The 26,222-nt window shown below is 40.9% G+C and overlaps 1 protein-coding gene across 2 annotated transcripts; it reads right to left on the reverse strand.

Annotated features, from left to right (window-relative positions):
• Window positions 1-453: 453 nt before the first annotated feature.
• SLC4A1AP (solute carrier family 4 member 1 adaptor protein) lies at window positions 454-26,176 on the reverse strand. 2 transcript variants are annotated; one of them, XM_034764790.1, is made up of 14 exons: window positions 25,441-26,176; window positions 20,526-20,712; window positions 19,626-19,748; window positions 18,194-18,254; window positions 17,148-17,287; window positions 16,706-16,866; window positions 15,435-15,504; window positions 10,662-10,851; window positions 10,115-10,226; window positions 9,491-9,689; window positions 8,495-8,584; window positions 7,155-7,225; window positions 4,301-4,373; window positions 454-3,034 (listed from the first exon to the last, which is right to left on the reverse strand). In XM_034764790.1, the coding sequence occupies exons 1-14, from the start codon at window positions 25,999-26,001 to the stop codon at window positions 2,985-2,987; spliced, it is 2,088 nt and encodes a 695-aa protein (XP_034620681.1). In that variant the 5' UTR covers window positions 26,002-26,176; the 3' UTR covers window positions 454-2,984. The 2 variants fall into 2 exon arrangements, with proteins under 2 accessions (XP_034620681.1, XP_034620680.1); XM_034764789.1 differs by having other exon boundaries at window positions 9,467-9,689.
• Window positions 26,177-26,222: the final 46 nt, after the last annotated feature.

Here is a 26,222-nt window from a genome sequence, read left to right on the forward strand (position 1 = left end):
ACATCTTCCCTCTAATAAAGATGTAATAAAGACAGTTCACACAGGCAATGTTCTCTCTTCAGAAACCATCTGTACTATATTTACACAATAATATTGATAACTGTATAGGGGGTGTTAAGGGTTGAGATGTGTCAATTACACCTGTCTCTAGGAGTGAGAACCTGGTACCTATGAAAGTGAGGGGCTAGTCAGATTAGTGCAGATAAGCACTACGCAAGTTTCACCTGATCTGGAATTTCACAACTGCTGAAGTCCTGGGCTCCCTCCATACAGTTCCGCCAGTGCAGATCAGGTGTGACCTGCAGTTCCACTATTCTAGTCTAGGACATTCTTGAGAAGTTGTGCCAGAGTGGGTCAAAGTGTAGGATAGTTTGGGAGAACAATCTTATTTTCACTTGCGATCAAAGACTAGATTTGAAGCCAGGCTCCAAGTGAAAGACTAGTCCGCTGAACTACAATTAGGCTGCATTTTTATTGAGTATGTCTAGTGAAAACATGAGACTGAACCTAGGTTTAACAGGTCATCAGAACCCAGAAACAATGCAATATATTCATGGTGGAGAGTATACATACACATGTATATACATATAGGCACACACACGGGGATATCAGAAAAAGAGAACTTTTGACATTTCATTGCACTCAATTTCTCTCATCACAATGCTGAGAGCATCTAACGCTAAATGTCACACTTTTAAATTAGAATGTAAAAGCTTGTAAAAACCTAGGGCATTTATATAACTATATTAAACGTGTAACTGTTTGACTTGAAACAGCAGAATGTGTTATGCAAATTATCAAACGAACTGCTTCACGCACAGAGCTCCAAACCAAAAGATCTTGAAGTCAGCTGGCCAGATATTACGTGCTTTGAGGGCTTTGGGTATGCCCTATAAATTAAAATATATTTAACAGGTGAATACATAACAGGAAGTTTTGTAGCAAGGGAAAGTGACTATGACAATGAAGTAACATGTGGCAGAGAATACAATAATCATGCGCTCTGCACAGGAAATGGCAGCTTTGGACAATTGGTCCTTGAATGCTGGAGAAAGCACTGTATCCTGGCCAAATGTTGGCACAAGCAGCGAGAACAAGTATGTGGATACTGTAGCTTACTGCAGAAGCAGAGACCCCTCTCAACAGCTGGGTGGGTATGAAATCACTCTTCTACACCAGGGTTTGATTTTAAAGCCACTGGCATAAGTGTGGGTGAATTTTCAGCTTTATTAAGGGGAGGGGGTTAATTAGGAAGGGAACACTTCAGAGGTCCAGAGGAAAGGAATTCGACATAATACAGCTCATAGATGGAAGAGGCCTATGACATAGCATTTGTCTGTGCTTCGCTAGCTCCATCTGCAGGTATTTTCTCCTTAATTATGATTTTGAAAGAACTGGTAAGAGGACACTGATGTGAGTGGACTTTGGTTACCAGGGAGAAATACTCTCAACTAAGTGGTGGCTTGAATAGGGGAATATGAAACGCATCTGCCCAAACACACGATGCTGAAAAGACAGAAAAGCCGGAACTATTCTAGACATCCTAGAAACATGTCTGATGAAAGAGGAAGGTGAAGAGACATGGTCAGGATAAAATCCATATTTTTAAAGAAGAATTTCCTTATGCATAATACAAGCACCACTATAGCATTTTATAGAGCTATTTTACATAGGAAATGTTGGACTGGCTCAGACCTATGGTTGATTTAATCCAGTATCTTTGTCTCCTGACAGTGGCCAGCATCAATGCTCTAGAACAGTGATGGGCAACCTGCGGCCCATCAGGGTAATCTGATAGCGGGCCATGAGGCATTTTGCTGACGTTGACTGTCCGCAGGCACGGCCCCCTGCAGCTCCCGGTGGCCGCAGTTCGCCAGGTTCCCGGGCCGCAGGTTGTCCACCACTGCTTTAGAAGAAACTACACAGTTGGCAGATGTAGGGTAATCTGCTCCCTTCAAGGCCTCTTCCTAATCTCTTATAATTTGGAATTATTTTAAGCAGCAGGTTTCGTATTATATATAAATTAAGTATTAGATCCTTCAAATACTCTTTTTCAGCATTAATTTTTATAATTCTGGATATTCTTGTTATCTATAGAAAGGTCGAATCCCTCTTTAGTCCTCACTAAATTCTTGGCTCCAACAACATTCTGTAGCAATGAGTTCCACTGTCTAATTATGCACTGAGAGAATTATCATCATCTTTTATCAATTCTGAATGTATCATTTTTCAAATTCATCAAATGTCCCAATGTTCTTGTGTTACGACACAAGGAGAACAGAAACTCTTATCTCCCTTTTCTAGAACATTCATTTTTTAGGGGATTTTATCATGTCCCCTCAAATTTGTCTCTTTTGAAAGATAAGCAATCCAAATATTTTCAATTTGTCTTCATATGAGAGTTTTTCCATGCCTCTAATTATTGCATTTTTCTCAAGGTTTCCAGTCAATTTCATTCTCTGGTTTTCTTGCACTATTCAGTGCTGAAATGCTTGAGTTTCAAAGGTTGCGAAGGATTTTTTTTTTTTTGGTGGTTAAAATATATTTCCTTTGAAATAAAATGTTTTTATAAAACTTGAACTTTGGGTCACATTTGCCCTGACAATGCCATTTTAAGTATAATTTGGAGGCAAAAAACACTCATTTTTATTGGATAAAACCAGCTTGATCTCACCTCATCAAGCTTATAAACATAAAGCCCTTGCAAGTCTAACATACTTACACTGAATACAACGACCAGGCCAACTGCAGAAGGAAGAGGTGGAAAAATTTGTATGCAAGGCTCAGGAATCCTTAGAAGTGTTTTAAAAACAAAGAACAAATGCAATGCTTGAGATAACCGTCTGAATTGGTGCTGATGCCATTCAATCTGGAACAGCATCCGAGAAGCCAACTCTTTCAACCTTCACTCAACTCTGTGCAGGAAGCTGTCCAAAGTAGCACGCTCCCTTAGTCCTCAGAGCCACTGCCTGGGGCCTGTGAAGCTAATAGCCATATTTTTCATTCAGATGAGTCTTGCCATCACCGCTTTGACCTGATTGATAAGAGACAAAAAAAAAATATATATACACATATTTTATTATATATATTATTATATATATACACATACACATACACACACACACACACACACACACATACACACACGTGCTCTTCCAAGATCGACTCAGAGCAAAGAATGAAACTGTCTACAACACAGAGCATACATTCAACAGACGGAAAAGTATACCAACCCACACGATGGATACTAAAATACTAGTCTCCTTTTGATACGTAATTCCTGACAGCTGGGAGTCATAAGCCTTTACAAGACTATATAATATCTTTCCTGTTTATTTGGTTCCTCCAGTGTTCCCATTATGCCAGCTCAGACAGGAGACAAATCCTCCCATTAGCAACTGGAGACAGGAAAAGAGAGCTCCCTCAAAAAAAAAGGAAGCTGGCTAGACACACCCAGGTCAGCCCGTCTTCTGGTCAGCTGAGCCAGGAATTTTGCTCTAGATTTTACTAGTGCTAATGGAGTGCAGTCCTTTTGTTCACTTAGCTCTGGGTTAGAGCTCTCCTCCCTCCCTGTGAGGCTCAGCAATGTTTTAAACCTCTAATTATCTGTAATTTTGAGAAAGAGTATCATGAAACCATATGAAATCTAATCTATGCACTTAATATGAAAAGCTATATGCATAAGCCATGCTCTTATTAGAAAAGTATAATTGAAAATTCATTGCATCATTAAAAATAACCAGAGAAGGTTAAATCAAAACGATTTGAAGGTTAATTAGAAAAAAGTTAATCTTTACCTTTCACCCTCCACACAAATTGGATTTGTGCCCCTATTAAAAGTCATTCCATATCTCTGCCACAAGAAGTTAATAAGGCTTGTCTCTCCAAAACATGTGATATGAATTGTAGGAAGGTTTGTGTTTCAAAGTTTTGGTCAAAGAGTCTTCAAGAAGTTTTAGAGAACCATCCCATTTGTTGCTGAATGTCCCAATGACTTCAGTGAAAGTTGAGGCTGCTCAAAACCACACAGGCTTTGATCTCCCTTTCAAATAATAAAACCACCACCATACTTGGTGTAATGAAGCCGATATAGAACTGCAGGAACAATTAGTAGCACATATAACAGCGTGAAAAGTACACGTTTGTGTTCCTCCCATCCCAAATACCACGTATGTGTGAAATATCCATACTGGTTGATTTTTTTTTTTTTTTTTTGGCCACACTTCAGTGACCTCAGAACTATTTTGCAAATGGATTCCTGATTTACTGGCGTAAGAAGTTAGAGGAAATTGCTTGGTACCTGCAGGAGGCATCCACACACAGTAGTCTGGGTCATCTTCTGGGTACTGCGAGGAGGAAAGCGCTTGCTGGAGCTGCAAAAAATAAAAATTGAGCAGATATTTTTAAAAATACAGCATTCCTAGCATAAAGGTTCCAAGGGTTTCAAACAGTCCGTTTTAAGCTCATGGAAGTGAGGTGGAAGAAAAAAAAAAGCTACTGAAAGGTGGGAGCAGTTTTCCAATTGTGAAGAGTCAACGAGGAAACACAACAGCAGTGCAGTGGGCAGGTAACGGGGCAAGTCTCAGAGCACAGATCGAAGGAGGACGACACCCTCCGATACAGCCATGAAATCTCCAATGAAGTCAGTAGGAGCTGAGTGTACTAATGAGGGCAGAACTTCTGTTGCACTTAACAGCATTACAGATAATACAAAACACAGGATGATAATAATAATAATTAATGGAGATATCCCATCTCCTAGAACTGGACGGGACCTTGAAAGGTCATCGAGTCCAACCCCCTGCCTTCACTAGCAGGACCAAGTACTGATTTTACCCCAGATCCCCAAGTGGCCCCCTCAAGGATTGAACTCACAACCCTGGGTTTAGCAGGCCAATGCTCAAACCACTGAGCTATCTCAAGGTCTAAATATGGAGATAGCAAGTTAAGGTCAGGTTGAAAATTTAGGGCTGTAGCAGTAATCTTTTAACTGCTTTCATCTTTTACTTCCACAATTATGTAGTCAAAATCTAACAACTCCATAGTGAAATACTGAAAACAGTTAAAAACCTCCCCACCTATATTTAAGTCTTTAAATCATGATCTGAGGACTTCAGTAACTCAACCAGAGGTTAGGGGTCTATTACAGGAGTGGTGGGTGAGGGTCTATGGCCTGCAGTGTGTAGCTCAGACTAGATGATCATGATGGTCCCCTTCTGGCCTTAAAGTCTATGAGTCTATATTTTATTTACTAAACACTGAATTTATGTACTGGTTATAACATAAAACCTTAATACAGATATACCAGCATGATCAAAGCAATTTTTCAGTCCCTCAAATCTGTTTAATTTTCTAAAATTAACCTGGATTAGAGACCTCTAGAAGATCTAGCCTCCTGAAAAGTGTCAGCATGTAAAATTCAGCTATTTTTATTCTTGTGCACAAAAAAGTCAAAATCTTTTCAGGAGAAAAGACTTTTTCCAGTTTTGCATGACTCAACAGTGTATAAAAAGATTTGTTCCTCCAACTTTTTAAAAAAATGCTACCTTTGGGCTGAAACCCACTATGGAAAATATCAACCAAAAGGAGACTTTTAAAAAGATAACATGTGCAACAAGTGATTTGTAATGGGAACGTGAAGATAATCTAAGGTATTTAATATTATGAGAATGCTATAATATTAGAATGCTTGGAGTGAATTAGTGCTGGTTAGAGGTGCTGGGTTTGACAGCCCTGGAGACTGATACTTTCTAGTTATCCACAGAAAGGGTACAGCATAGATTGTAGCAGTGCAAATTTATTGACACTTCCCTCACTAATATGCTTCAACCTAGCTACGGAGGGACAACCTCTGAAGGATGTTCCCATTCAGTTCTTGGCCCCTCTGCTGGGATTGCTAACAATGGAATCAATTAATGCCAAAGGAAGTATTTTTTTGGATTAGCAGATCCTGCTAGTGGCTGATGGGCATTATGCCTCTTTGCTATGTGATGCAGTGTATTTGCATAGCATTCCATCAATTACAAAACCCACAACCAGAATGTGCTGTGTAGAAATTGCCACACTTGTATTTCATCTAGTCCAGTACCCTGTCTCCAACAATGGTCAGTACCAGATGGTTTAGAGAAAGGTACAAGCCCCCATGATGCTAAATTATGCAGTAATATGCACCCAGGAAAACGTTCTTTCTAACCCCAGGCAGAAGTGGTTATCTTTATGCCCCAAAACATGGAGGGTTTATATCCTTTACAGATTTTTATCCTAGAAACAACTCTGTCCTCCTTGTGAATGCACTGAAGGACACTTACACCTTGGGTCCCAGTTACAGTAAATTCCACAACACTAATAATGGCCCCTTTCCCAAAAGGATGAAGTTATATTAAAGGCAAGACACGTGGACTAGAGAGGTGGTCCCCAAATTTTCCAGACTAAGACCTTTGCTGTGTAAACCAGTGCGGGCATCATTCCACGCTAATCAACAAGAAAGGTCTACAATCACAGGTCTGGGCTTTGAAGCATGCCAATTTTTAAGGCAAGTTGGAGCACATACAAGTGAATGAGAGACCACATCACTGTGACCCAGCACAAAGTGTTATCAATACAGTTGGAAAGAAAGCTTTGATAAATAGACTGGTGGTCTAGTTTGCTTGTAGCTTTTACAAATCTGTCATTCCTGAAATGCTAGCTCATAGCTTCTCAGCAGGCACACTCCTTGGTGACTTGCAATAGCTCTCTATGCCTACTGCAGCAGTAGTGCATTAGAACAGTGGTCTCCAAATTTTTTTGATCGCGCACCCATCAGTAAAAAATTTTGGAGCATGCGCCCTCTGCCACACCGCAGAGCCGGCTCTACCATTTTTGCCGCCCCAAGCAAAAAAAAAAAGGCCGCCCGAACTGCCAAAGCGGTGCTGCTCTGACGGCGCTCCTCCTGCTGTGCACCCCAAAGGATGCTCTTGCGCACCCCACTTTAGAGACCACTGCATTAGAAGACTAGTCTCATACACCATGGAAGAGACATCACTGTCACAAAGCAGTACTCCAACCAAGTCACCAGCCCATTTCACTCAGAGGGAATCTTTTAAATTAGATTGTTGACTTTTTGGGGCAGGGACTGTCTTCCTCTGCGTGAGAGAGCTTCAGGTATCATTACTTACCCTGCTTGGGCCATTAACTTTCGTCTTTTTCTTGGGGCTCTCTTCAAATGTCCTGCACGTTCTCTCCGACGCTGGGAAGAAACAAGATCTGTTTTATAGCACACCGTATTGCTCCTACATCACGAACCAGCAGCTCTATCAGAAATAAGTTTACAAAAGGCCCACTTAAAAATAGATCTGTTAAAGGAAATGATTAATTAACCTTGTTGTACCAAAATTCAGTTCTTTTATCTGTTGAATAGGATCTTATGGTTATTAATTTATTGAGATTAAATACATTAAACTACAGTTGTCACTTAAATGTATTCAGTCCTCTAGCTGGCACTCCATATATCCACACTTGTAAGGGGTTAGGATCTAATAGGTCTTTTCCATCTACAGTTACTATAATGATAAATTCTAGTAGTCAAGCAATCGTCTCCCTGCAGATTACAAGAGGATATAATACTGAAGCTGGAGCATGGAAATCTTGGACTTTGGCCATCAAGGGTCTATACATTGGGCCACGAAGACCAAAAGCTACTTTAGGAAATACATGGAACCAACATACAAAAATGCCACTTCACTGGGTACAGGAATATCAGTTAGTGAAAGAGAACAGTGACGGAGCATGTGAGATGAAAAGCCTCGACTTCTCTATCATTTAACCTAAATGACTCAAGATCTCAATCTCATGCGACATCGAAATTCACCCCATGAGACAATAAGAGGACAGTCTCCCTGAGGAATCTTAGGCTGCCATAGACTGTCAGGTGGGAGAGCAGAGCAAAAGAATTCATACAGATCTCTTCCAAAAGTTTTGCTTGCCAAGTCAGGCCTTGATCTTGAGGATCAGATGGATTTTTGTAAAACGCATGGCGACATCTGAGCAGCTCAGAGTGCATGCTACTGCCAGCCATATGTTACTTGAGATTTGTATGGGTACAAGTCTTCACACGCACTTCCCCTCTGACCAATTCTTAAGACAAGGAGGAGAAAAAGGGGGCATCATTTTTTACACTTGGTTCTGCCTCACAAGATCCTGCTGTCACTCTATTGCATTAAAATGATTTTGTATTTACACAGTGTCTTTCATCCTAGGAACTCAAAGCGCCTTACAGATTTGGAGGGGCGAGGAGAATTGAAACAGAGGTGAAGTGACTTGCCCAGAAGTCACATATTTAGGCTGTGGCAGAGTTGAGAATAGCCCTTACATCCCCCTGGATTCCTAGTTCCCTGCTTCAGAAACTAGTCAATGCTGTTTCCTTTTGCTAATTTGCATAGACCATAGCCCCTGTGGATACATTTTTAAAGTCCATAATCTCCTGCACAATTGCTGAGCCCCACATTGCATTGCTCACCTTGAGACTTCTCTTGTGATAGGTCCACCTGATATTCATTCTCTGGTGTCTTTAACTGCTTGCTGACGGGCTGAGACTGAAAACCAATCCCTGTGAAAAACAGCCAAAAAGTCTACAGAATACACTTATCAGGCATCCTAAGAAGTAGAGCACTAGTATCACTGAAACACAAGACACTAGAGAAAACTTAGCTGCATTCATTTCAGCACTGATATTCAAATAAAGGGACAATTCTCTATAAACACCCAAAGAGATTAAAACGTAGAAAGACTATTTCAATGCAACATTGGGAAAGGAGTTTAATTAACCCATAGAGCCAGTTTAAACTAACAACTTGGCCATATTGCACATGATACTATACATTAAGGCAAGGAGGCAGAGTTGCAGATACGAGGGAACAAAATAACTTACTGCAATGTCATGGCTGAGTTTTCACATGCACAGAGTTGGTGAATGCAAAAGCCTTTGAATTTGGATATAAGCTCCATAGAGACAGTCACGATCTGGCCATTATGGCTTTTAAAATATTTTACCTCCTCAGTTTATAAACCTTCAAAGGTATTCTTACTCTGAAATCTGTTTTCTTTTTAATTATGTTCCCTTCCAACAATGCTATGTACTAGTTTGCTACTGTAAGACACTCAAGTGCTGCACACCCTGGTTAACAATATGGCCCGTCACAATACAGAAAGATTTCTTTTCTTGTTTCTTTTTTAATCCCAAAACGATGGGAAATTTGCTGTTGTGCAGAGCTTTAATACAAAACCAGGTGAAACTCAGTTGTGTCTTGGATCTGTTTGTGCCCAGAATGCTGAACTCATAGGCACAAAGCTGTGAAAAGGAAATCTGCAAAGTGTCACATGAACATCTGTGAAGCAAGTCTCCATAGTTTTGTGCAACTCTGAAAAATCCAGTAGTTTATACTCACATAACCTAATGCAGGGAAAAGGAAAAAAAGCGGTCACTGTTTACCATGGGTAGGTTCTAGATTCTTACTAGGAGAACTGGCAGGAAGACTCGTCTCTTGTTCTACTTCTTCTCCTGCCATTTTCGTCTCTGTTTTTTGTGTCCCAATGTTTGCTGCTTTGATTTCCTGCTCCTCATCTTCATCCTCTTCTTCCTCCTCCACTTCAGGCCCATCATCTTTCATTTTTAACAAGCTTTCAGGGATATCTGGACGCCTGACAGGCAACTTCTGTGGCGTAAAAGCAAACTGATGTAGCAGTGCTTAGGCAATCTGGTGATGAGTACTATAAAAAACCCTAAGATATATAGACAGGTTGATACAGAATGGCCACAGACAGACAAGACAGGACAAAACAGCATGCATGTTCCACTCATAGGAAGAACTAGGAAAGTACCACTAAACGGAGGACGAGCTATTTTGTCCTAAGGAAAGGTGCAGGTGAAAATTAAGAGTGAAAAGACATACAGTCATTGTCCCCAGGAGAGCAGGTCATAGTTTTTTGATAGATAGTCATATTGGGAATTAAACCAATAATGCATTTGAATTTAACTAAAAAGCCAAGAAGAATAGAAAAGAAAGTGAAGGGGAAGCCAATGACCTAAGGAAACAAAAGCAAGGAATACCTTAAAATTGCTCTCTTCAATCATACTTACCCCTAGGTTTCCAGTTTTCAGTTTGAATTTTCTTCCTCCCTTCATTGCACCAAAGAGAGGCAACGTTAGCTTTTTAGGCTTGCTCTCTAGTTCCAGACCATGACTCCCAGTCCTAACAAAATTAGATACAAAGAAAAGCGATTAGCACATACAAAGCCTACAGTAAATACCTAGGCATCAATCTCTTCTATTTAAGAACAGAAACATTTGCGGAACAAAGGTGATGTTATGGAACAAGAACTCAAACCTGTGCTGTGTGATCCTTCTACATGAAAGGTTATTAAGAAACTCCACTGTGCGCGCGCACACATACACAAAGCAGGTGCTGATTTTACTGCTTTAACTCCATTGTTGCTGCATCTCTCTGTAGCATTCCTCTAACATGGCAATGGCATAATGGCACACTGACATGCCAAAGTGACATCTCAGACATAGCATAAGAGATGGTACCCACTGTATATTTTGCTCTTTCTACATTTTGGTAGCATTCCACTCACCAGGACAATTTCATATGGACAATATACAGTGATTATTGATGTTGACTCACTGGGGCTTCAGCTCTGGCAGTTCCGCAGGTTTAACAATCTTTATTAACCCTTTCAGTCTCTGCTGTTCTTTCCTCAATTCAAAGGTCCGCAAATGAAGCTTCTTCCTCATTACGCTGTCTAAGGAGCAGCCTGATTTTATTTCAGTCATGAATTCATCCAAGGAATCCTGAGAAGCCGGCTGGGGTTGGGCTGGGCAAGATGATTGCAAAATGCACATGGTAGAAGGGGGAAAAAAGGAAAAAGATGAGTCTCATACCCACCAAATTTAACCTTAAAAGATTGCGAAGTGCGTGATGGGGCCATATAAGTACCCAAGACAGATAACTAGCCAATACACCACCCTCTGTGCAAAACCCTCCTCACTATTCAGCTAAATAATGGGCCAAATTTGTCCCTGGGGAAGAATTCAACGGAGTTCCCTAAAGGATTAATTTGATTCAATACATTTTAGTCTGTGTAAACCCATTTCTGAATTTGTGAATGTTAACTCAAGTAATCACCCCCTTGAAGTCTGTAAGTATTTCCTATCTTACCTAAAAATTACTTCATCTGTGACTCCTGTTCAGACAACCTTACATACTGTTGTTACTTTGCCAATGTTTTCTAATTGGGAAGGCTGATGTATATTTGGGAAAATAAAAGATATGGGGTTTTTTCCTTGGATTTTGACAATGCTACACAATTTGCATCCTCTGAGTTATGTCAGAGGCAGACAATGAAGAGAACTAATTCTGTGTTGTCAGAATTTCTGAGCCCTTTGTTGTCCGGTAAGAACTTCTGCCTTTTTTTTTTTTTTTATTATACGCTATGCTAAAATTCACACAAATTTAAATCTTTGTATCTGTATGATTAAGTGTGCATGTAGATATGTACGTGTGTCTGTACACAATTATGTAATTTGCAAATTTTTAAATCCCAACCCTAATTATAAGCCAGCCCTAAGTATTTTAAATTCCAGCCCTAATTAACTCAGCCTTAATTATAAATCAGAATTGGTTGAATGTAATTAAAGATGATTTCTTTTTTTGGCTTTGTTTAATTTTTTTGTGATGAGTATCTGTTTGAAAGTGATTGTAAGGAACTATTAAGCATTTCTTCTAGTTATGCAAACATTTACAAAAGGCCTCCGTTTATAAACTGGATATTTCTGATATAGAAGAAAATACAGTTTCACGGTTAACAAACACACAAAAGCTGTAGCAGCATGTAACAGAAATTACTCAAAGATCACTTATTTAATAGGATGCAAGGAATTATTATTACTTGGTATGCTATGTGCCCTAATGTCCCTTAGGAAGATGATATATCAGCATTAATAAAATTGTATTGTAAGTAGTCCAGCCAAAGGAGCTCTCATTAAGTCTATTTCTCTCATATATAATTAATAACTTTACACAGAGTGTGAATCAGGACAAAAGCTACCCACAAACTGACTGTTTGAACCTTTTAAAAGATAGAGATACCATATGTCAATATTCTCCCTTATTATTACTATGCCTACAAAATAACCTTGAATTAAAAGTGTGTATTATAGACACACACACAGAGCACTTTTACTACGAGACTTACACACATTCTGCACTATACGATGGATTAGTCCATTCTTAGAGAGATGTTTAGCATACCACCAGATTAAGTATCTGAACTTTAAAGTTAGCCAGCGAATAGGCATGCTCTAGACTCAAAAAGATCCTGACCTGGGAAAAACCTTGAAGAGTCCATGGGAATTAGGTGCTCAGCACCTCACAGGATTGGGCCTGAAGTTGGGCACAATGGACCAGCCCAGAAAATGGATACATATAACCCTGCCCCAAAGTAGAATGGATTAGTTGTCTCTGCCTAAAGTGCTGCCACCATTTCAACATAGAGACTCAGTAATGTGTAAGTGGATTTGGCAGTTTCAGCATTGGGTGGCAATTACAGAGGGCAGCCGTATCCTAGGTAAATACAGCTTTGGACAAACCAGTCTCTCCTCTGGTGAGCAGATCCACAGTAGGATCTATTACCTCAGCATCACAAAGAGAATCTCTACCCCACTGCTGGGAGGGACTAGATTTCCCAAGCTCAGGCTATTGAATGCAGTTCACAGTCTTTCTTAGGATGTGATATCTGCAATAGCACAGAAAATTGCTGGGGAGACTAAAATTAGTCCTCACTAGGAGCAGGATTAATCATGGATATTGTATTTTATGTTATAGGGACAAAAGCTCTAAGGCCATTTACTTCACTATTAGTTTGTCCATGAAGAACATTATTGCTAACAAAAAATAAAACTGAAAATCTCTGTGTATTTGATTTTCATTCAGCTGCACCGAAGCATGAGAGAGTTATCAAGCTTCCTCATCAGTAGTTAGTTCAAAATGAGTTTAGGAAGCAATCTGTAAATCTCTATTGATGTCTCTCTGACAACCACTTAATCCCTACAAGTGCTGGGTAAGAGATGTAATAATTCAGCCTGTCACTCACTCATCCATCCTTCTGGAGTGCTGCTCTTAGAGGCCAGGCATGTAATCACTTAGAGAAAGCCAAAGCTTGATAAGGTTTCACAACCTTACGTGCTGTAATAGTATTGACAGACTATCAATACAATGATAAAAAAAAATCACCTGTCATTAGTGTACATGCTCTAAGAAGCTGTAGGCCAGCACTTATGGTTAATGTGAGCTACCAATTTAAATTACAAAGAAAAAAACAAGCAGCAATATAAGGATTAAAATAGACTGGCAAGTGATACAAGATTAGTTATAGTCTATCCTGGCCCTATGTGGGGAAGGCATTGTTAAACTGAGGTACCAAAGTAGCCCCACTACTGTTTCAAAGTAAGGTCCGATACCTGGCAGTCTGACAGGTCTAGCAATAAATGCTGGCATTCCCAGTTTTCCAGGGCTATAAAGGATTCACATCCACCTCAGTGAGTCATGACATGCCAGAATTAACAGTACTAAATGCTTTCAGGTTCAGACAGATTTTCCAAGCAATGGTCCTGGACAAATGACCAGAAACAAAATTGTTGATCCAAACTAGCACTGGTATTGGGTTGATTTACCGAAAGGAAATAGCTGACCATATCACGCAGACATAGAAGTACAGCTACCATAAGTTGAAATATATTACCACCTGGAAGACGCTACAATTTTCAGAGAAATCTTACTCACACAGGGACGCCCCATTCTTTGTTTATGCAAACTATTTCTGGTAGAAAATGTATAAACACACACCTAAGTACATTTCCCCCAGATATCACCTGGCCACACAACACAGCCTACAAGTACATTTTGTCTCAACTTTTTCTGGTGGACGTTTTATGTGCCCAATATTTGTTTTGTTTAAAGAGACAGTCAATTTGAATTTTTTGAAATTCAGCTTACAATTTAAAGGCTGTTCACTAAAGATATTTATTTTTAAATTCCTTTTTGATAAAAAAGAGGGGAGGAGAGTTTGCATTTCCTTGCTGCATTATCAGGGTCTTTGAGTGGGCCCAAGAGCAATGCCACCAAATGTCCTTGGGAATGCACCTGCCTGCTGCCTCTTCACTTTAAGCTGTTGCTAACAATAAATACCTGCTTGCAGAGCCTGTGGAAGAGTATAATCTTCTCCCTCCCAGCTACAACATCTCATGAGAGTGATGCAACTGACCATTAGAAAGCAATGTGACTGACTACTCAACAAGTGCTGTCAAATTCACAAAGTAAATCTGAAAAAAAGACAAAAATATGCTTTCCCCTCTGATCTTTCATTCTAGTAACCATAGCAGTTACTATAACAAAAGTTTATATATATGTATAAAATTTGCAGATGGAAGTAGGATTTTTGAGTGACAGCATCCTTTTAACTACCTCTCTGAAATGCAAGAGCACATGATTGGCAGACAAATTTAACATACTTACATACACCTATATTCAGGGGTCATTCCACAAGGAACCCTGAAGACAGAACCTTTTGTTTCCAAATATGTTTGCAGGGGATGAGGGGATTGGTGAAAGCTCTCTAGGATCCCCTAACCTATTCCCCACAGAGTCTCAAAAGCTTTACCTGACAGTGCTCCTCTCTTCGAGGAAGGTTAGATCTGACTCAAGTTATGGAATATGACCATCTCACCTAACGGTAGCTTTCCCCTATACAATACACACCCAACCCAGAAGAGGCTCCCCACCCACTCCAGAAGAGCAAGTCTGGAACCCAAACGCTGACCTCACATGGCAGCAAGTTGCAAATTCACCAGACAGACACAGGGTCCTAAACTTCAAGTATTTTCACTGTGTACTTTTCAGTTTTTATTTCCTTTAAACTTTTACATCTGCAGTGACAAAGATGACCTGAATAGAGATCATCTGCAATTGCAGAAGCCTTTAGTCTTTTGTTTCCTGCAAAAGGATTTGGAGGTTGTGGAAGAATTATCTTCAAATAGGGTTGGTCTTACAAACATGGTTAACACCGATGAGCACTAGTTTACCTTGTTAAACTCATCTAGCTAGTACACCCGCCACCCCTTACCTTTAGATGTTATGTACTGTTAAGATACTCATTAATAACAAATGCAGGGAAACTACGCCCATATTGTATACTGTTGGATCCTGTGTACTGGATTAGGTACTCTCTTTGGGACTGGGGTGAAACAATAGCCAGCAAAATGACCTGCAAGTCCGCCTGCTTCTAGGCTCCACTCCTCCATTTTCATTTAGCGACTGTATGTTAAGACATGTGTACGAACTCTGCCCTCTCCCGCACAGCGCTCTCTAAAGCTCTTCAATCAGGGATACTTGGTGCCTTACCTTTCCCTGAAACCTTCAGCTTCTCTGTTATCTCAGAAAGTTCTTTTTCAGCTGCATTTAACTTTGCAACCTACAAAGAGCCACATAATTAAAAAACATTTTCATTTTAAAGATGTTTTTAAAATAAGTTATTTTTAAAACCAATATTCTACCACATTATCCTGTCTTTACACTGCTGATCTTTGGCCAGGAGGTTACTGGCTCAAAGGACTGACTCTGCTCCTGAACAATTTCTCATCTCATTTTCCTCCTGAAGCATCAAGATGTGCACATGCCTGGGTAACCATGTTATATTATTGTCACCCTTGTCTTTCCTTCTCACCCTCCTTGTCTGAGTATGACCCTAACTTGTTAAATCACGTTCAATCCAGTTTGTATGGTCTTTGAAACGGGGATCGGATCATCTTGTTTTGGGAGGTACCACGTGCACTTTTGACACTTGGAAATTATTTTGTGATGGCCTGAAGCTGTTTGTGTGTCTTTGTTCTGATACTCAATTCACCCACCTCTCTGCACTGTCTTGTCAAGCAGAAAAAAAAGCTGCACAGGCAAGCACAATATAGTACATTTCCCTAGAATAAAGAGTGTGCACTACATTCTGGTAACTCATTAGATGAAAATTATTTTCACAGCTCTGATCAATGAAGTTGCAAATTCCTCTTGCCTCCCCTAGTTTGCATGTGTGAATTTAGGGCTCATGTTGGATGACTGATTGGCCTGGGGACTGAAGTCCTCTATCCACAGAGTAGGTACAGCAGAGCAAACTTCCGCAGTACTGCCTTCCCTATATGCCTCAACCTTAAGCAGGAACAGTTCTAGGATGAGAAGGCTTGTTCTCCATGCACAATCAATCCTGCTCCCTTTTGCTGAGGCTGCTAGTAGAAGTTAAGTTATACCAAAAGTGGTGGCAGTTTCTGTGTTCACTCAGTTAGACTGAGACCACCAACTAAGTGCACACATGCTACTGAAGTGCTGGTAGCAGCAGCTTTCTGACGCTTCCACCCTGTGCTGGAGTCAAAAGGTTCCATGCATACACCAACACCAATCTTCAACCCTCCAAGTCTCTTGTTCTATGGACACTGAGCCCTACTGACTCCACTCTAGGCTGATCAATTGGTAATTACAGGCCTGAGATGGTATCAGAGCACTGTCTAATACAGAGACATTTAAAATCCCTTTGATCTTTCTTTCCAGCAACTGTGTATGCAAGACTGATTATAGCCTGAAGCCAACAATGCCCTGTCTGGCTGTTAACCCGAGGTGGTTCTTACCAGTGAATCAAAAGTCTCCGGCTTCTCTTCTATTTTTCCAGCTTTTTTCATTCTGTTCAGTCGTTTCTTTTCAACAACCCCAGTTCGGTCAAGGAAGGTGTCATCATCACTGTCATAAAAGTCCTCCTCTTCCCAGTTCTTTGCTTTCCTTTTCCGGGATACTGAGAAGGGTGAGAGGGAAAGGCAAGGAAGCAAAAAAGAGTTAAAGCTCTTGAAAAAGAGAACGGTTTGAAGCTAGTCATTTACATCATTGATTTAAGCCTAGCTGGTCTAGTTAGTATCACACAGTTGACCAAATATGTAACACACACACCGGAGAATGCAAGATTGTTTAAATTAACTCTAGGCTTATGCAGCAGGCTCAAGCTTTCTCAGCAACTAGAAGCCCTCCCTCAGAGAACATCTTCTAAATAGTTACAAAAGAATGTGACCAGTTACTAACCTGCCTCTTGCCGCAGCACACCTCTAGCATCCAGTATTCGGCAAGCTTCCAATGCGCACTGTATCATTGCTTCCTTTTTCTTTCCTGAATGGATAGCCTCTGCCACCAGCTGCTTCCCTGATGCATCATCCACAGGCAACCTGTTCAATTCCGAGTTACACAACAGCTCTGAGACACTACTAGGCTCCTATGTTCTTTGCGTTGGACATCATTCTTTCCATCCCACCCTATTCTCTTTTTTGGTAAATATTTTCATATTACATTTTTTTACAACATTAGTCAAACCAGTTAGTTTCCACAAAACATTCAGGCAAATCTTTAACTAGCCCGAGGAACAGGACTTCCTACATCCAATCCCAGGTAACGGCAAAACAGCACTGACAAGCCAAAAGGAACTAATTTAGGCTCCAAAGTACCTTTAAGCACCTGTATCTTGCGAATTACCAATGCTAGAAATTAACATTATGCCATACTGGAGTAGAGATTCTCAAAATGGTATAAGCCATTCCAAGCTATTCTATTTGGTCATAAGATATCAGACCTTAAATGACACGTCATTCCAAGTACTATCTTGCTTTCCTCTCCCCAACACCAACATGATATTAGTGGCCTCTCTGAAGAACCCCTGAAGCTAGAAACCACTGTTTTATACCAACTGAAAGGCAGCAATCAGATTTCAAATAGTATAAAGCATGAATTTCTATCTCCATTGGTTTGTGAGATACTGCTAGCTAAATTCTTCCTCAGATAATATTTCAAATAGTTGCCTTTCTCATAGCAGGGACAATTGAAAGCATTGTCACAATTTGATGTTCCTGAAGGATGGAAAATAGCAAAGCAAGAAAGACTGGGGGAAAAGAGTACAGACAGTAAACTGGGAAGTGATCCATCTATCATCCTTCTATTTCAATTTCAGTGCTTAAGCCTAATCTCATTTTGGTCTCAGCTGCAGATGTACCAATCAAGCAAATTACTTTCTCCGCTTCTGCTTGTGAAACTGAAAGGAAAGCCTCTAATTTCAGAAAGTCAATGCACAATATACCTACTTAACCCTGCAGAGCCAGGTATTGTGTCCATGGTCATCATATTCATACTCTAGTTCTTCTCCTGCACAGGAAATAGAGAAAAAAGTTGATGCAGCTGCCCACGTTGTAATAACCAGCAACCACTACTTGTGGTAGGGGACGACAGTGAGAATTAAAAGGAAAATAACCCCTTTTCTGCTTGATACTCCCCTGCTTATACATCAACAGATTGGATTTGCTCTTAGCCACCACATCATCCTGGGCAGTTGGTTATCCACTGTGACCTTAAGTTCTTTTCTGAGTCATGACTTTCCCAAACACAGTCCCCCCTTCCCCTCGACCCCATCCTAAGAGCAACCTGTATTCTTGGTTCATCATTTGTGACCTTGCATTTACTTGTATTAAAACATATGCTGTTAAAATAAGCCAGCTTACAATGAGATCCAGATCTCTCTTTAGAGCCAAGCTGCCATTATTTAACACTCCACCAATATTTGAGTCATCTGCAAACTTTACCAGCAATGATTTTAAATTTATGTCAACTTGTCACTGCTGCTCTATAATACTTTCCCATAAAACCTCATATCACAACCACCATCCCCTAACCAGATGGGTCTGAACTATGATGCCTCTGGATCCCTTAAACTTTACTTTTGAGAGCTGGTTGTAGAAGGGGTGTCACTCAGGAATGATGCAAGGTGCTTACACAATTCCTAGCCTGGGAGCCAGAAACAAAGATTGAACTCTGAACTAAGGCCCTGGATCCAGAGACAAGAGTTTCAATAATAACGTAAGAAAAGCCATACTGGGTCAGAACAAAGGTCCATCTAGCCCAGTAGCCTGTCTTCCAACAGTGGGCAATGCCAGGTGCTTCAGAGGAAATGAACAGAACAGATAATCATCAAATGATCCATCCCCTGTCGCCCATTCCCAGCTTCTGGCAAACAGAGGCTAGGGACACTATCCTTGCCCATCCTGGCTAATAGCCATTCATGGACCTATCCTCCATGAACTTATCTAGTTCTTATTAGAACCTTGTTATAGTCTTGGCCTTCACAACATCCTCTGGCAAAGAGTTCCACAGGTTGACTGTGCGTTGTGTGAAGAAATACTTCCTTTTGTTCGTTTTAAATCTGTTGCCTATTAATTTCATTTGGTGACCCCTAGTTCTTGTGTTATGAGAAGGAGTAAATAACACTTCCTTATTTACTTTCTCCAGCCCAGTCATGATTTTAATAGACCTCTATCATATGCCCCCTACGTTGTCTCTTTTCCAAGCTGAAAAGTTCCAGTCTTATTAATCTCTCCTCATATGGATACAATACTAAAAGAGAACAGAAAAGTTCAGTTCCTACATTCCAAATACAAGACAGAGTGTGACAAGTATGGCATCACCGCATGCACCACTATGGGGAAATCCTCAGCTGATAAAGGATAGACACAATACACATACCTTCCCTGTCAAAGAAACCCTGCAGCGCCTTCCTAGGGTCCTTCAAATAAAAGGCTTCTTGCTCCTCCTGAAATTCGATGGCAATAGGATTTTCTTCAACCTCATCTTCCTCGGCATCTTCCCCTGGAGGAAAGCATACACAGAAGTGCAGATGAAATAGGAAAGGAGGTTTGGAAGAGATGCAAGAAAAATTCAGCATTCATCAGTGTGAAAGATATGAGCCACAATTTAGAAAAATCTCCGTATAACAAGTTTTGCTTAACTTTTACATTCTTTTGATAAGTTACCCTCACAGATTCAACCTTACTAACCAAAGGCAGGTAAGTATATAATAGTAGTTTATCATTTTAAAGACATACTTTAAAGTATTGGAACTATTTAAAACTATGGTCCACTTTGTCAGCTCTGATATGCTGACTTGAGGGGTTCGGTTTTCTCGAGAATTAAACCACAAAAATTAGAAAACCCAACCCTATGGCCAAACACACAGATGCAAAGAAATTCAGTTAGGACTAATTCCACTGTGTAGGGGTCTCAAGCAATTGTACACACTACAACTATTTGTTGAAATAATATGCACCACATAGCAAAAGTTAAGGACAGAGTGTAAACTTCAATTCTTAGTTTCTTGCCTTTTTGGTTTGAAGTCAGACCCTTAAAGTTGTGGGATTTGGGTTTTTTGGGGGGCATAGATCTCCCTTTGTCTTTTCCAAACACAAACTTACTTACACCAGCAACCTTTTTGTAAAAAGAAAATGATTATTGTCTTCAAAAAAATCTCACTCATAATACACCACTGCAGCTGGAATTGAATGCTTAGTTTTCATCTATCTAGTTTCCGCTCAAAAGACTTTAAGCTCTTATTTTACCAACTTCATTCAGAGGTACAATATCTCTTACCCATTCCCCACGAGCAACTCATATCGTTACTCTGACTGCTCTCATTTCTTTTCGCTTCCTTTTCTTCTTCTTCATCCGAGTCCTCGCCTAACATTGTCTTCTCTAACTTTTCCTGTTGCTGCTTGCGCAGAGCCTTCAGCTGAGTCACAGTTAGTTCCGACTCAGACTCCTGATCCTCCTCAGGTCCCTGCAGCACAAGACACAGATAATACCTTTAAAAGTGCATCTGGAAAAGATACCATTTTGTAACAGAAAAGGAAATTATTATATGATACCGTCAACCTCTCTGTATAGTTTTTTTAATAAAAAGTTCACTTTACTGATTGTATTCCACATCCCTAAATCCCCTGCTACTGGACACAGTAATTTGCACTTCCTGTCTACAGAAGAGCAACATACAGATGCAGCGTTCAATCCCAGATGTGGCTGTATTTTAATGGTAGGACAGGTGACCCCTTTATATCCTTTAATTCACAAGGGTGTGGCGATGTATGAGTAACTAATGCTCATTAAGCGCTTTGAGGGCCTCGAAAGAGCCTGTTATCACAACTTTTAATAAAAATTTTCCTGGGCTGTTAGGCATTAGTATTTTAACTCCTAGAAATACGATACTGCTAAACTAGAATTCAAAGTGAAACTGATTGCGTTTGCTCTTTTTTCCTTTAAAGCAAAAAACACAACCTCCCGCCCCAACAAAAACAGATTTGAACTCTTACATTTGATTCTTTAATTTAGATTACTTTCATAAACTCTGCATTTGCCAAAGCAGCACATGCAAGCTTTTCTGCAAAAATGATATGCATCCAATTCTTCCACTGCAAATTATGTTGCAAGAACTAAACATACGATGAAGACAAGAAAGGCATTCCTCATGTAATTTACACTACAGGACCATATAGCTAATTTGTCACTTTGGAAAAAACAAATACTAAAACAACAACAACAAAAATGTTCCATCTAGTTTGATGCTGTTTCCCAGCAGTGAGAGGTACATCATGCTTCAAAGAGTGATTTTTTTCCCCCCAGTTAATAATCAACCAACCCAATTATAGAGCATTTTTATGGGTGGTAAAACAAATTCCTGCCCATTTCCCACAACTCATGAACTTAGTTTCTTAAGTTGCTGAATAAATAAGTTAAGCTACATGAAATAGTGTCCTTAAAAGGATGCTGTCAGTTTGAAAGCTGGTCAATTTCAGGGTTGCTAACTCTTGCAACTTTATCATAGCTTTTACAAGGGTAAACAGTGAGGTGGCAAAATTTGCAGATGATACAAAACTACTCAAGATAGTTAAGTCCCAAGCAGTCTGTGAAGAGCTACAAAAGGATCTCACAAAACTGGGTGGCTGGGCAACAAAATGGCAGATTAAATTGAATGTTGATAAATGCAAAGTAATGTACATTGGAAAACATAATCCCAACTATACGTATAAAATGATGGGGTCTAAATTAGCTGTTACCAGTCAAGAAAGAGATCTTGGAGTCATTGTGGATAGTTCTCTGAAAACATCCATTCAATGTGCAGCGGCAGCCAAAAAAACGAACAGAATGTTGGGAATCATTAAGAAAGGGACAGATAATGAGCAGAAAATATCATATTGCCTGTATATAAATCCATCTTGAATACTGCGTGCATATGTGGTCACCCCATCTCAAAAAAGATATATTAGAATTGGAAAAGGTTCAGAAAAGGGCAACAAAAATGAACAGGGGTACAGACCAGTTACCACATGAGGTGCGATTAATAAGACTGGGATTTTTCAGCTTGGAAAAGAGACGACTAAGGGGGAATATGATAGAGGTCTATAAAATCATGACGTGTGTGGAGAAAGTAATTAAAGAAGTGTTATTTACTCCTTCTCATAACACAAGAACTAGGGGTCCCCAAATGAAATAATAGGCAGCAGATTTAAAACAAACAAGAGGAAGTATTTCTTCACATAACGCAGTCGACCTGTGGAACTCTTTGCCAGAGGATGTTATAAAGGCCAAGACTATAACAAGGTTCCAATAATAAGAACTAGTTAAGTTCATGGAGGATAGGTTCCATCAATGGCTATTAGCCAGGATGGGCAGGGATGGTGTCCCTAGCCTCCGTTGCCAGAAGCTGGGAATGGGTGACAGGGAATGGATCACTTGATGATTACCTGTTCTGTTCATTCCCTCTGAAGCACCTGGCATTGCCCACTGTCGGAAGACAGGACACTTAGCTAGATGGACCTTTGGTTTGACCCAGTATGGCTGTTCTTATGTTCTTACAATGTCTAGTGCATTTCCTAATGCTCCAGCTCCTGGAATCACGTGAATGTGAAAGACTCTCAGCTCTTTTAAAAAGTGAGTTTCTTGCCATCACGATTGCAAAGCGATGCCTGAAAATGTGACCCAAGTGCACCCACAAAGGCTGAGAAGCCAGAAGACCAAGAGACTCCCAAATATTTTTGCAAAGTCATGAATTTCAAGGGCTTAACTTATGATTTTTGAACAAATGGGTTTGAGACAGCTGTGACTGCAAAGATAAGAGTCAGACTCTGTGTACACTTACGGAAGCATGTAGAGCACAGGAACCATATGAATAACTACCCACTACAGTGAAAGGCAGGCTGCATCCCAGGGTGGATAAAAATCAATGATTTAAAAAAAAAAATCAGATTTTTTTGATAAAATGCTTTTTGAGGAAAAAACCTATCTAAAGATAGTTTTTAATTAAAATACATTATAGCTCAAAGATATCTCATCCTGGAACAGGGATTATAAATTCAAATTCTATAGTATGAAACAATATATTAATGTAATGTTTAAGAAAAGTTTTGTAAATAAGTTCCAATAGTTCATGGATTAGGGATCCAATTTTATGGGGTTCCAGGGGCTTCTATATAGATTTATTTAGGTTAATCTTTCTAGCTATTCAATGGGACTCAGTGCTCAGTCTAGAAGATACCTGTGGATTTGTGTCTCTGGAGATAACATGCTTGTTAACAGCAAAAATGTTTTTATATATGAGAGAGAGATGAAAAATAACAGACCTCAACCCTATTGTCCCTCACAAATTTGTGTACACAGAATCAATCCCTTACCTCTCTCTAAAAACGCAAAGTTTCAAAAAGTTCAATGAATAGAAGATTGTTAGGGCAGAATAGATCTGGACAAGAGGAAATCTGGAGATAAACCTGAGTTCTCAACACTGGCTTAAGAGAAATGTTGAACACATGCTAAGTACCCGGAAGCCTATTTCTGTAGCCTTGAACAAAATGCAGGGAAATAGCTGTTTTATTGATGACGCTGTTGAAATTTGGAAGGAACTGAGTGAGATCTTAAAAGAGAAATATGCAATGACAGAATTAAATTACAAGCAAAAAAACAAATGGAACAAGCACTATCTCCAGCTCATTTTTTTGCAAATATTCTCAATACTCGGTATTAGGGTCAAACCTTAACTGCTGAAGAAGAGGAGTTGGCTATGACATGGACATCCAGCAATCATCCCTCCATAATGCCAACTATAATAAACTTCAGAGCTAAGGGTGAACCACTCAAGAAATACAAGTTTGCTGATGATGTTTTAAAGAAAGTCACACCAGTGAACTGGCGGAAGTCACTTAAGCTCTTGGATTCAGAGATTGTTGAATTGATAATCTCACTTTTAACAGCAGTAGCTTCTTCTGCCAGTGTAGAAAGAGTATTTTCTTCCTTTGGACTAATTCATTCCAAACTGAGAAATCGTTTGGCACCCGAAAAAACAGGAAAGCTTGTTTTTCTTTTCCAGATTATGAACAAACAGGAAAATGAAGACGACTGAATTAGCTGCAGAAGCCAATATTTTAAGTTTCTCATGTTGACCTGGCTGATGTAGTCGATTTAATTTTTGCTTTGTGTTTTTAAATATTTCATTTAACTATTTTAGTTAAAAACAATTTTAACAAAAACAAACCTGATTTTAAAAAACATGAATGTTTAACTAAATTCAAAAATTCATATGCTTGTTAAAATATTATATGTTTGCTGTTGAAGAAAAAAATCCAGAATACATAACATTGTTGTTTTAGTTAAATAAAACAATGTAAATATCTGTCTGATGATGTTCTCCTCCTAATACAGCATGGCAAGAAAATCCTCAAAATATTAATGATTAACCTGTTGAATTGGAGATAGTTCACCTCCCAACAACTTCATAAATATCTGCTTCAATTACCTTGGTAAATTAAATAACCAAACAATCATTCATTTTCTGATATAGGTGTAAAACTAATCTGAAAACTTTTCAAAATAACTCATTTTAAAAATGTATAGTGTGTAGCTTCTAAAAATGAAACCTACATCTATCTCTGAGTTGCGAAGAATATGTATTAGGGTTATAACAATCAACAAGAATGCACTTTTCTGTAGAAATCCATGATTAAATCGAGTCTTTCTGACTAGGTGCACGGAACCTGCTGCATCCATGTTTGTCAAATGGTGTGTAGCTACAAAGGTGGCAGTAGGATGCTACACAGCAATAGCAGCAGCATAGACCTGAGAGGCATGGTTTGGGTGGGTAGAGCCCTGCAGGCAACGTACCTAGGTTCAGGTACATAGGGCACTTTGCTCTACTCCCTTAAGCAGTGCCTACACTGCTGTTTATACCTGTGATAACTGGGCACAGAGTCTGTACTCTGCACATCACTGCAAGTGCAGCCCCACTTTCAGAGGCATTTTCAGGTGCTGCCCCTGGACAGTTTCGGGGGTTTACAGTCACATTTCTCCGTTCGGAGACAGGCTGACCCCACCTGCAGGCAGGGCGCCCCCCGGAACCCCGCCTCCCGTACCATAGGGGCTGGTACGCGGGGTGCACCGCACCCCCTGGCTTGAAGTGGTTTCCACCATAGACCGGGTTTACAGTTTGGGTCAATGGCTCTCAGCGCCCCCGCTCCGCACCCACCTGCAGCAGGAAGAGGCGGGAGCTGCCCCCGAAACGCAGCGTGTGCCCCACGCGCACCCGGCAGTAGGTGCGGGGCGGGAGCCGGGCCTTGTTGAGGAAGGTGCCGTGGGTGCTGTCCAGGTCGTAGACGTAGAAGCCGGGCTGGGCCTGGCCGCGGTACTGCAGCACGGCGTGGTGCCGCGACACGGACGGGTGCTCCAGCGCCAGGGCGCAGCCCGGCAGCCGCCCCACCAGGAACCAGCTCCTGCCCTCCAAGCGCAGGGTGCCCACGATGACGCCGCCCTTCAGGGTCTCCAGGCCGTAGCCGGCCTCGGCTGGGGGAGCGCTGCCCCACGGCGGCTCCTGGTAGCGGGGCTGCGGGGCCGCGGCGGGGAGGGGGCCAGGGGCCGAGCTCGGGGCCCGGGGCTGGGGCGGGCTCTCCGCCGGCGGCTCCCCACCCGCTGCTTCCCCCTCGGGGTCCCGGGGAGCGGCGCCCACCTCCTTGCCGCGGAGCGGGACCGCCGGCGGCAGCGCCGGTCTCTTGAAGGCCCCGAACTCGGGTCCCTCGGCCACCGGCTCCATCCCTCTGGGCTCGGCCGCTACCAGCCTAGCGGGTCCCGCGAAACCAATCCCCCCCGAAACCTGCTCCACGGCAGCTCGGGTTCCGCCCACGTCTCAGTGCCGCAAGGGCTCCGAGCCCCGGAACCAAACAGCGAGGGAGAGGAAGAGCGCGGCGAACACCCCCACCCTCCAGGCAGCGCGAGTCTCCGGGGGGACCATTTTCGCCAACGGAACATCGTTTT

The sequence above is a fragment of the Trachemys scripta genome, chromosome 3 (genome assembly GCF_013100865.1).
Source record: "Trachemys scripta elegans isolate TJP31775 chromosome 3, CAS_Tse_1.0, whole genome shotgun sequence".
NCBI classification, from domain to species: Eukaryota; Metazoa; Chordata; order Testudines; family Emydidae; genus Trachemys; species Trachemys scripta.

Bases quoted from the DNA above. Each gene is read 5' to 3' on its own strand.
- SLC4A1AP (XM_034764789.1), bottom strand. From the start codon at position 26,001: ATGGAGCCGGTGGCCGAGGGACCCGAGTTCGGGGCCTTCAAGAGACCG. The intron at 19,749-20,525 runs GTAAGAGATATT...GCTTTCCTCCAG, and splicing joins GAGTTGCTCGTGGGGAATGG to GGGAAGATGCCGAGGAAGAT. The intron at 17,288-18,193 runs GTAGGTATATTG...GGAATTGAACAG, and splicing joins ACCTGGCTCTGCAGGGTTAA to GTTGCCTGTGGATGATGCAT.